This window comes from Hemibagrus wyckioides, linkage group LG08, assembly GCF_019097595.1.
Source record: "Hemibagrus wyckioides isolate EC202008001 linkage group LG08, SWU_Hwy_1.0, whole genome shotgun sequence".
In the NCBI taxonomy this organism is placed as follows: Eukaryota; Metazoa; Chordata; class Actinopteri; order Siluriformes; family Bagridae; genus Hemibagrus; species Hemibagrus wyckioides.
Genome location: NC_080717.1, coordinates 25784043 through 25796292, shown reverse-complemented (window position 1 = coordinate 25796292; position 12250 = coordinate 25784043). Strand labels below are relative to the sequence as shown.

At 42.7% G+C, this 12250-nt stretch overlaps 1 protein-coding gene across 1 annotated transcript in view; it reads left to right on the top strand.

Annotated features, from left to right (window-relative positions):
* tmtc3 (transmembrane O-mannosyltransferase targeting cadherins 3) overlaps positions 1 to 12250 on the top strand; it is a 42549-nt gene that overhangs the window by 7452 nt on the left and 22847 nt on the right. Inside the window, exons 4-6 of the mRNA XM_058397789.1 lie at positions 7766 to 7865; positions 9082 to 9197; positions 10136 to 10308. Of these exons, the coding sequence (XP_058253772.1) occupies positions 7766 to 7865; positions 9082 to 9197; positions 10136 to 10308 (389 nt within the window). The remainder of the gene's footprint in view (positions 1 to 7765; positions 7866 to 9081; positions 9198 to 10135; positions 10309 to 12250) is intronic.

Here is a 12250-nt window from a genome sequence, read left to right as displayed (position 1 = left end):
AAAAATCAGGAGTAAAACAAGAAAAGGAAAACTGAAAAGGAAAATAAAATGAATACAAATAATTCTGATAAATACCATGAATATAAAAAGTCTGTTAAATGGCAGGTTGTGTTTAAAAAAAATCATATCAGAACCTTTTTTCCACCTTTATTGTGAAATTGCAACCCGTATATTAAGTTTAGAATAAATGAAAAATGAAAAACAATGTACATTAACCTGGTTGCGTAAGTTTGCACACCCTAAAGCATTCCGTGTTTGTGGGTACGAATCAGTCAGTTTGGCAGGTCTTGACTTGCAGCATTTTCACATTCTACCTTGCCAAAGCATTGGAACTCTGTCGGATTGGCTGGAAACATCTATCTCCTGTGCACAGCCCTCTTCAGGTCACCTCGCAGATCTTCCTCTGGATTTAGATCTGGATTCTAAAACCTTGATCTTGTCTCAGTGAAGCTGTTCCTTTGTTGATCTTTGGGTGTGCTTCGGGCCTTTGTCATGCTGAACGGTGAAATTCCTCATCTTACACGTGTTTTAGCTTAGGCTTTAGAAGCCTTAAGGCAGGGGTGTCCAATCTTATCCGCAAAGGGCCGGTGTGGGTGCAGGTTTTCATTCCAACTGAGCAGAAGCTATACCAGAGTCTACTGAAAGCCAAGATCTTCTGATTAGCCAGTTGGAATCAGGTATAGCTTCTGCTTGGTTGGAATGAAAACCTGCACCCACACCGGCCCTTTCTGGATGAGATTGGACACCCCTGCCTTAAGGTTTTGTGTCAAAATTAACTGGAGCCATTTATCCTCCACCCTGATTAAAATGCAAAACAAATGCCGATGCTGCCGCCACCATGCTTCACTGTGGGACTGTGTTTAATTATTTTTTGGTGAATTAATTTCATTTTTCTTTTTTTTCTTTTTTTTTTTTTTTTTACATTGTATTTTTTTCACATTTAAAATTAAAAATTTCAATAGACACATTATTCCAAATTTTATTTATTTATTTATTTCATGGTCAAAAAATGGTCAGTAGACTCAGTAGAGAGAGAAATTTGAAAAAATTTTCACATTTTTTAAATTCAGTAGACATTTTATTTCAATTTTCTATCTATTTATTTATAGTTTTTATTTATTTATTTTGATGGCCAAATAAATTCACATTTTTAAAAAAAATCTCAGTTGGCACATTATTCCTACTTATGTATTTATTTGTTTGTTTATTAATTTAGTTATTTATTTTTATTTGTGTATTTATTTATGTTTGTTTGTTTGCAACCTTTGGCCAAGCTTAGATGTTTTTGCCTTTAAAAAAAAAAGACTTTGGTCTTGCCTCCCTCCGCCGTCGCCCAGACATATGAAGAATTCGGCAGATTGTTGTCACATGTAGAGAGCAACGTCAGAAATTGCTGCAATTCTTTGAACCTTGCTGTCAGCCTCCCTGACCAGTTTCCTACTGATCTTCCCCTCCGATTTCAGGAGATGTCCTGTTCTTACTAATATCACCGTCGTGCCAGATTTTTTCCAGTTTGATTATTATTGTTTTTAGTCTTCTGTGGTATATTCAGTGTCTTGGAATGTCTTTTTTGTAATTGTCTGCTGAAGAAAACTGAGATAGGAACAGCTCTACTTTTATTTGAGGTTAATCAGTCAATTAATCACTTAGTTAATTGATAAATCATATAGTAATTAGTATTGAACATGAGCTTGAATGTGATTTGGTTGATTCTGAACACTGACACATTCCCATATAAAAGGTTATTCTATGTTTTTTCTCTCTTAATGACTGAAAACTTGACCTTTTAAGACTTTCCATATTCCATGTTTGTTAAAAAAACACACACATACATTGACCAGGCACAACATGACCACTGTCTAATATTGTGTTGGTCCCCCTTTTGCTGCCTGACCCGTCCTGCACTGTGTATTCTGACACCTTTCTATCAGAACCAGCATTACCTTCAGCAATTTGATCAACAGTAGCTCGTCTGTTGGATCGGATCACACGGGCCAGCCTCCGCTCCCCACGTGCGTCAATGATCCTTGACCGCCCATGACCCTGTCTCCGGTTCAGCACTGTTCCTTCCTTGGACCACTTTTGATAGATACTGACCACTGCAGACCGGGAACACCCCACAAGAGCTGCAGTGATTCAGAGATGCTCTGATCCAGTGGTCTAGCCATCACAATTTGGCCCTTCGTCAAACTCAAAGCTCAAATCCTTACACTTGTCCGTTTTTCCTGCTTCTAACATCAACTTTGAGGACCAAATGTTCACTTGCTGCCTAATATATCCCACCCACTAACAGGTGCCATGATGAGAGAATCTTTTATGAGTTTACGAGTGTTCTTAAAGGGTTTAAGTACATTTAATAGCTAGAAAAATGTATTGTTAAAAATGAAAAGAAAAGAAAACGTTTACATTTTTTATGTTAATAATTAATAAATAAATAAATAAATAAATAAATAAATAAATAAATAAATAAATAGTAATAATAATAATAAGAAGAAGAACTTTGTGAGTGACAGCTCTGATGGCTTTATTGATGGCCGGGGCGAATCGCTTTCATTTCCCATGGGCTTTAAGCGCCCCTGAGCCGAGGTCCTTTTTGGTTTCTAGAAGAAAAATTTTCCAGAATGCAGCAAATTGCAAGATGTTGGAACCGAGGGCTTGTTTATGAGAAACTGGAGAAGAAAAATGTGGAGTTGACAGCTAAGCCTCATTTCCTTTGAGGTGTTAAAACCAGCTGTACTGTGTGTGTGTGTATGACGATATCACTGTTCCGTCGTCGGCCCTTCGCCCGGGTGAGTGCGTGACCGGATGTGAAAAGGTGGGTGTGTGGGTGGGTGTGTGTGTGTGGGTGTGTAAGATGTTGAGCCGTGGTGTGTCGTTGCAGTGAGCTGCATGTGGTGGCAGTAATGGACAGCGTGTCCTTTTACTTTTGTGAGATCTGAAGTCTTTGCCGGCTGCTCAGCTGAAGCTGCGTGTTTCTTCTTTTTTTTAATTTGTGAAAAATGTTAAATATTTGTATTAAGTGAGTGACATTGTGTTTTTTTCCTAAACCATAAAGCAAATAATTTTCCATAATCCCTGGTGTATTACAATATCAATTAAAAAAAAAAAATTAATACATCTTTCAAAAGTTAATACTTTTATTGTTTAAAGAAATTGCTGCATATAATAATAATAAAAAAATAAAATAATAATTATTTTTTATATATATATATAATTCTTGTTTTTCTGAACTATAATGGACAAATTTTTTAATTAAAATGTAAAGTTTTATACTTTATATACTTTAATATACTTTTTTAATACTACAAAAAAACTGACAAAATATACAAATGTTGTTTATCTCTCTCAAATCTAGCCATGGGGTCACAGTCCAGTGACTTCTGCACCGGTCCCAAGCCCGGATAAATAGAGAGGGTTGCGTCAGGAAGGGCATCCGGCGTAAAACACTGCCAAATTTAACCATGCGAATCGTCAGTACTCTAAATTTCATACCGGATCGGTCAAGGCCCGGGTTAACAACGACCACCATCGGCGCCGTTGACCTACAGGGCGCTGGTGGAAATTGGGCTACTGTTGGTCGAAGTAGTAGAGGAGGAAGGAGCATGCATAGACCGAGAGAGAAGAGGAAAGGTAAGAGTGTAGGACTGAGAATAGGAACTCTGAATGTTGGTACTATGACAGGGAAAGGTAGAGAGCTGGCTGATATGATGGAGAGAAGGAAGGTGGATATACTGTGTGTACAGGAGAGCAGGTGGAAGGGTAGCAAGGCTACTGGATAGTAAGAGAAATTGGGTAGGTGTGGTCCTGAAGGAGGAGTTTGTGAGGAATGTTCTGGAGGTGATGAGAGTGTCAGACAGGGTGATGAGTCTGAAGTTGGAGATTGAAGGGGTGATGTTGAATGTTGTTAGTGGTTATGCCCCACAGGTAGGTTGTGGGTTAGAGGAGAAAGAGAGATTCTGGAGTGAATTAGATGAGAGTATTCCCACAGGTGAGAGAGTGGTGATGGGAGCAGATTTTAATGGACATGTTGGTGAGGGGGACACAGGTGATGAGGAGGTGATGGGCAAGTTTGGAGTTAAGGAAAGGAACCTTGAAGGACAGATGGTAGTGGACTTTGCTAGGAGGATGGACATGGCTGTGGTTAACACTTATTTTCAGAAGAGGGAGGAGCATAGAGTGACTTACAAGAGTGGAGGTAGGAGCACACAGGTAGACTACATCCTATGTAGAAGAGGCAATCTGAAAGAGATTAGTGTCTGTAAAGTGGTAGTGGGAGAGAGTGCAGCCAGACAGCATAGGATGGTGGTGTGTAGGATGAATTTGATGGTCTGTAAGCAGAGGTCAAAGATAGAGATGGAGAAGAAAACCAAGTGGTGGAAGCTGAAAAAGGAGGAATGTTGTGAGGAATTTAGACAGAAGTTGAGGCAGGCTCTGGGTGGTCAGGTAGTGACTGGGAAGCTACAGCAGAAAGGTTCAGGGAGACAGGAAGAAAGGTGCTGGGTGTGTCATCTGGAAGGAGGAAAGAAGATAAGGAGACTTGGTGGTGGAATGAGGAAGTTCAGGATAGTATTTAAAGGAAGAGGTTAGCCAAGAAGAAGTGGGCATGGACAGGACTTAAGCGAATAGACAGGAATACAAGGATTTACAGCACAGAGTGAAGAGGGAGGTGTCTAAGGCCAAGCAGAAGGCGTATGATGAGTTGTACACTAGGTTAGACACTAGAGATGGAGAGAAGGACTTGTACAAGTTAGCTAGGCAGAGGGATCAAGATGGGAAGGATGTGCAGCAAGTTAGAGTTATTAAGGATAGAGATGGAAAGGTGCTCACAAGTGAGGAGAGTGTACGGAGGAGATGGAAGGAGTACTTTGAAGAGCTGATGAATGAGGAAAATGAGAGGGAAGAAAGAGTAGAAGGGGTGAACTCTGTGGAACAGAAAGTAGATAAGATTAGAAAGGATGACGTCAGGAAGGCTTGGAAGAGGATGAAAGTGGAAAGGCAGTTGGTCCTGACGACATCCCAGTGGAGGTCTGGAAGTGTCTAGGAGAGGCGGCAGTGGAATTTTTAACTAGTCTGTTTAACAGGGTTTTAGAGAGTGAGAAGATGCCTGAGGAATGGAGAAGTGTATTAGTGCCGATCTTTAAGAATAAGGGTGACATGCAGATTTGCAGCAACTATAGGGGGATAAAGTTGATGAGCCATACAATGAAGCTATGGGAAAGAGTAGTGGAAGCTAGGTTAAGGAAGGTAGTGGAAATTTCTTAGCAGCAGTATGGCTTCATGCCCAGAAAGAGCACAACAGATGCAATTTTTGCTCTGAGAATGTTGATGGAGAAGTATAGGGATGGTCAGAGAGAGTTGCACGGTGTGTTTGTAGACTTGGAGAAAGCGTATGACAGGGTGCCAAGAGAAGAGCTGTGGTACTGTATGAGGAAGTCAGGAGTAGCAGAGAAGTATGTCAGAGTGGTGCAGGACATGTATGAGAGGAGCAGGACAGTGGTGAGGTGTTCTGTAGGTCAGACAGAGGAGTTCAGAGTGGAGGTGGGACTGCATCAGGGATCGGCTCTGAGCCCCTTCCTGTTTGCCATGGTGATGGACCAGTTGTCAGAGGAGGTCAGACAGGAGTCTTCTTGGACAATGATGTTTGCAGATGACATTGTGATCTGTAATGAGAGCAGGGAGCAGGTGGAGGAAAACCTGGAGAGGTGGAGGTTTGCGCTGGAGAGAAGAGGAATGAAAGTCAGTCGTAGTAAGACTGAGTACATGTGTGGGAATGGCAGGGAGGGAAGTGGAACAGTAAGATTACAGGGTGAAGAGGTGAAGAAGGTACAGGAGTTTAAGTACTTGGGGTCAACAGTCCAGAGTAATGGAGAGTGTGGGAAAGAGGTAAAGAAGCGAGTGCAGGCAGGTTGGAATGGGTGGAGAAAGGTGTCAGGAGTTCTGTGTGATAGAAAAATTTCAAGAATCAAGGGAAAGGTGTACAGGACAGTGGTGAGACCGGCCATGCTGTATGGTTTAGAGGCAGTATCACTGAGACAGAGACAGGAGTCAGAGCTGGAGGTAGCAGAGCTGAAGATGTTGAGGTTCTCTTTGGGAGAGACAAGGTTGGACAGGATTAGGAACGAGTACATCAGAGGGACAGCTCATGTTGGACGTTTGGGGGACAGAGTTAGAGAGGCCAGATTAAGATGGTTTGGACATGTTCAGAGGAGGGAGAGTGAGTATATTGGTAGGAGAATGTTGGACATGGAGCTGCCAGGCAGGAGGCAAAGAGGAAGACCAAAGAGGAGGTATATGGATGTAATAAATGAGGATATGAAGCTAGTGGGTGTAAGTGTTGAGGATGCAGAAGACAGGGATAGGTGGAGAGAGATGATTCTCTGTGGAGACCCCTGAAAGGAAAAGCCGGATGAAGAAGAAGAAGAAGATTCATCTCTCACAAACCACTATATTTATTTATGTATTCATTTATTTATTTAATTTTCTTTTTTTTTTTTTATCTTTTTTTTTTAATGAATACAGCTCTAGTCAACAAACCTAGACACTTTAATACATATTTAATTGTATCATCCCACCTCTAATATAACAATAATGATGTTGATAAGCTCGTTCTTGGAAATGTTCCTTTTTTCTTAAGTAACAGTTACTAATAGTGATGGGTGCTAAAAAGTTGATTCTTCTTGGTTCTGTACAGAGCCAGGAGACGGAGTGTAAGGCGGTGATGGACGTAATGCAAAGTATTCCCAGCTAAACAAAGCCAAAAATGCACGTCCAAATGGCAGAACACTGAATAATCTTACTACACCAAATACAATAGACCTGTTCAAAAAAAAAATTCCAAACCTCCACTGATCAATTGCTATGAGGGCTCTAAATAAATCATAGACCACCAGATATATAACTACATCTTAGATTCACCATTTTAGATGTTTCTCACCATTTATTTTCTCACTAGTTCCTCACATTGACAAACACGTCATTCTCATGCTGCTGTTTCTTGGAAGCTGAACTGACTCCAGCATTACCAGGTTCCTCTGGCTCACTTGTGTGTAACAGCAGCCTTGTGTTTTGGTGATCTGAGCTGTCCAGACTGCTTGTATGGAGCCCTGGTCAGCTATAGGTGGTAGTAACAGCTGTTGTAGGTTTTCACATATGATTTAATTCATTTGTTTTTTAAATAGCTTTTATCACCTTTAGAATACACCAAAACAGACCCGGGGACACCTTAAGGACACCAAAACAGACCTGAGGACACATTGGGCACCCCAAAACAGTCCTGGGGACACCTTAATGACCCCAAAACAGACCTGGGGATGCTATAATGACACCAAAACAGACCTGGAGACAGATTGGGCACCCAAAAACAGACCTGGGGACACCTTAATGACCCCAAAACAGACCTGGCGACACAGTAATGACACCTAAATAGATTTGGGGACACCTTGAGCACACAAAAACAGTCCTGGGGACACCTTAAGAACACAGAAATAGACCCGGCGACATCTTGATGACACAAAAAGCTTTCCCATTCACTTTCACCTCGGCCCTGGTCCTATCGTGATATGATGCGGGTGTTTTTGTCCTGGTTTGTGAGATTGTGTACATGTGTAAGCGGATGTTTAATAAGCATCGCTGACAGAAGCTGTCAGAAATCAGCTCTAACTATTTCAAAATTTGGCTTTAGGTGCACAACTTGAAGGGTTCCTCGTTCCTCAGTTATCCCGGGGCTGTAAACTGATCTCACCTTGTTCATTTGTTTCCTCCCCAGGTCACGGGCGTCGTGGGCCGAGCCGAACTGCTGTCCTCTATCTTCCTCCTGGCGGCTTTCCTGGCGTACACCAAGTCGAAAGGCCCGGATCGCTCCATCGGTATGATGCCTCATTAACAACCTTTTTTTTTTGTTTATTTGTTTGTTTTTAAACTTTCCTATGCAGGTTCTGAGACACGTTCTCGCCGTTCCCCCCCTAGACAGAGCTTCAGGTCATATTCACACTGTAATTATTCAGAACATCAAGTACTATTACGTCCCTTTGACTAAGATCTTAAGCACAATCCTGCCAACTGTTTCTTCTTTAGATTCTGTTTCTGCTTCTCTGCCTATTTTTCTGCCTTTCTCTCTGCCTCTCTCTCTGTCTCTCTCTGTTTGCCTGTCTGCCTCTCTCTGTCTCTATTTTTCTCTCTGTCTCTTTCTCTGTCTGCCTCTCTCTCTGTCTCTGGCTTTCTCTCTGCTTCTCTCTCTCTGTCTGTCTTTCTCTCTGCCTGTCTCTGTCTTTGTTTCTGCCTCTTTCTTTGTCTGCCTGTCTGCCTCTCTCTGTCTCTGTCTTTCTCTCTGCCTCTCTGCCTTTTTCTGTCTGCCTTTCTCTCTGTCTGCATCTCTACGCCCCCCCCCTCTCTGCCTCTCTCTGACTCTGTCTTTTTCTGTCTCTGTCTGTGTGTCTGTCTGTCCTTCTGTCTCCCTGATGTGCAGGAGTGACCTCTGTCAATTAAATGAGTTATAATGAATAGCACTGAAGCAGGATTCCACTTATGAGAGCAATTCCTGTATTTATTTATGTTTCCCTCCATTTCCCGGTCGTTAAGCATGCATGAATGAGAGAGAATAAAAAACAGAGAGTTTGAAGTGCTGCAGTATGAGAGAAGTATTTTTATCTGAGCTGTGCCAGAGCTGTGTGTGTGTCTCTGTCTGTCTCTGTCTGTCTCTGTCTGTCTCTGTCTGTCTCTGTCTGTCTCTGTCTGTCTGTCTGTCTGTCTATCTGCCTCTGTGCATGTGTGTTTGTCTGTCTGTGTGTTTGTGTTTGTGTGTGCGTGTGTCTGTCTGTCTGTTTCTTTCTGTCTGTGTGTGTGCGTCTGTCTGTCTGTCTCTGTGTGAGAGTCTGTCTGCCTGTGTGTGTCTGTGCCTTTGTTTGTGTGTGTCTGTTTGACACATTTGTCTGTGTTTGTAAATCTGTCTGTGTGTGCGCATATCTGCCTGTCTGTGTGTCTCTGTGCATGTGTGAACACCAGTGTCTTATAAATAAATAGATGTGTTTAAGTATTCCTTTTTAATAAATAAATAAATATAACCTGTGTGTGTTTGTGTTGCAGTGTGGACGCCCATCGTTCTGACGGTGTTGCTGGTTGCCGTAGCGACTCTGTGTAAGGAGCAGGGAATCACCGTGATTGGGATTTGCTGCGTGTATGAAGTGTTTGTAGCTCAAGGGGTAAGACGCCTGTCGCACTGCATTAGAATCAAATACTGAATCCACTACAATGTTTTAATCAAATATTTGATTATACACTTGATTATAATATTGTGAGTTTATTCAGTCATGTTGTATTTAATTTTATTATTATTATTACTATTATTATTATCATTATAATAATTATAATAGCGGCAGCCCTAGTGAAAATGCCTCTAGATAATAAAAATATGACTGCACAGTAATAATAATAATAATAATGTTCATATGTTCTAATAACTTTGGTATGTTTTTAAAATCTCATTTTAAAGCTAATTTGCCAAGCACTTTGCTTTTTTAAAAGCACGTAACACGCATGTTGTGGTTTCTTTTCTGTTAAACAGTTAGACCCGTTTGTTTACACATCCCCGGGGCTAGAGCTTACTACACTAATTCAGAACGCTAACGAAAATATCCAAACGTAACGGATCAGTCATCGAGACCAGGGCTTGCGTTCGCGAGGAGAAACCAATTTGTTCTCTGTTTTCGTCTGGGTGTGTGTTAATCGTGTCTCGGCAGTTCGATCTCTTCTCGTTACTGTAAGTAATCGGGTTTGAGTGACGAGATTAAGGTGTTTACACTACAGAATCAGCGTGTTTGTGGATCAGGGTGCAGTACACACCGGAGCCTTGTGTGCGTCTTGGCGGCTCGTCCTGCCCTTTTCAATCATGTGGTCAAGGCTCTGTCACAAACTCTGAAGTGAGCGTGTGTAAGCAGCTGTTTTTTTTTTTTTGTTTTTGTTTTTTTTCCCTAAACCACTGTTTAATTATCTCGTTGTTAGTTTTAATAATGCCATAATTTGTCTGCGCTCTGTTCATTCCTTCCAGAACGGATAACAGATAATAGACGACTTGCCTTGTGATTCTTAGTGAATCATTTATTTCGTCTGGCATCTCTCCCTCCTTCTGTCTGTAACACAGTTCACCTTGCCCTTGCTGATGGAGATGGTGCTGCAGGTGGTACGAGGGAAGGACATGTTTCCATACGCCGTGCTGCAGACCTTGCTGAAGCTGATGGTGCTGGTCATCAGCACGCTGCTACTGGTTATAGTGCGAGTGCAGGTCATTCAGTCGCAGCTGCCCGTCTTCACCAGGTGAGCTGATTTACAGTCCCGCTGTCCTGAGTCACAGTCCCGCTGTCCTGAGTCACAGTCCCGCTGTCCTGAGTCACAGTCCCGCTGTCCTGAGTCACAGTCCCGCTGTCCTGAGTCACAGTCCCGCTGTCCTGAGTCACAGTCCCGCTGTCCTGAGTCACAGTCCCGCTGTCCTGAGTCACAGTCCCGCTGTCCTGAGTCACAGTCCCGCTGTCCTGAGTTATAATCCAACAGCGCAGTGGTAGCTCAGTGTTTAAGGCATCAGGCTGCTGATTTGAAGGTCCTGAGTTTAAGTCCCAGCACCCACTACCCTCATGCACCAACCCAGTATCCTGATTTAGAATCCCAGTGTTCTAGCAGTGGATCTGAAATGTACAGGGCACGAGCCGTATACATCCACATGCTTACTGGAATGTTTCTTTAAGGTGGAAGGAAACGGCAGAACCTGGATCAAACCCGTACCGAACTTTTGTAGAGACAGTAACTCAATCTGAGGAGCTGAAGTCGTGAGACAGCAACGCTGCCCGCCAAATTCTTACAGGAATTCTTTGAGGCATTCTTTAGGAATTCTTTTCCTTTTAAGGAAGCCGGGGTCAGGGCACGGGGTCAGACACGATACAACTGCCCCAGAGCAAAGAGGCTTGTGCAGAGTGGCAGCACAAACCCTGCATGGACTTGAACTCACAACCTTCTAATCAGTGTCTTAACCACGGAGCCTCTTATGTGCTACTTCCCTGGTATGAATTCTAGGTAAAAGCAGAACTCGGAGGCGACTGTGAGCCGAGTGCAAAAGTTTGTACGCCCCTGACAGCATGGGGACGTTAGTTGATTGAAAATCAAATGAAAAATCCAAATGCTCAAATTGTAGCTTTTTGAAAAATATTGAGCCCTTTATTTTTTTTGAAGCATATTATTATACAGGGAACATAATATCTTGGTCCTTATCATAAAGCTTGTGTGTGTCCATGCAAGTAGCCTCGAGAGTCTTCAAGCTAAGAAACACCGAAACTTTCTATAGGATGTGACAAGCTCTTAGCATGTCACGCCACAGCAGGATTTTATTACCCCGCTGTTATTTTTACAGCCCCTTCTCTAGTAAAGAAAAGACAGCATAATCTTTCTAATCTGTCCAGGCGATGGAATGCGCAGTCTGTAGATCTGCTTCCTTGTGTAACATAAAACTAATCCTGTCTGAATAGCACCTTAAGAGCTAATTCACTCACGTTTGTTTTTTTGGTAAATCTTTAAGACAATTTCGGTGTGGTCCAGTGAGCGTAAGAGTACAGTAGAAGAAGTGAGTGGCATTTCGCCGGCTTTCTACGCTTCGGCGGACGTGTAATGATCGGCGTGTCGTTTTTTAATTTTTTTAAATTTTCTGGCACGAAGAGACAACGGCATGAGAAAACCTTGTGATGCGTAAGTCAGAAATGCATAAGTCAGCGCTGCCAAAATGCGTGTTAGCGTATTGGCAAGTCTTCACAGAACATCTGACAGACCCAAAGACGACGCATCAGTGAAATGGCATTTATTGGAGTGATAATTACAAACGGGGTAAATATCTACCCAGGCATTCGGAAACCATTAACCCTCCGAGCTCGATACCTGTTGCATTAGGTTTTTTCAATCAAACATCTTGTTCAAAAAGCAAACCCTGTCCTCTTGCGCATACGTCCACGCCGACAAACGGCTACGGCCGCTGTGATTGACGCAGGATGCCGAGCATGTCCCCGCCCACCCAGAGAGCGGGGATCCGAGTCACGGAGGTGACAAAACCCTCCCTGACGCCGGAGACCCCTTCCATAAAGGTGAAGCAAACGTCTCCTCGTACCCGGTGCCTGCTCTCAGATTCCCTTGGTGTGTTTACGACATGTTCTCTGTCGAAAGCCCTGCAGCTGTCCTGGACGTTCTTCATGTTCAGCAGCGTCAGGGCCTTTCAGAACAG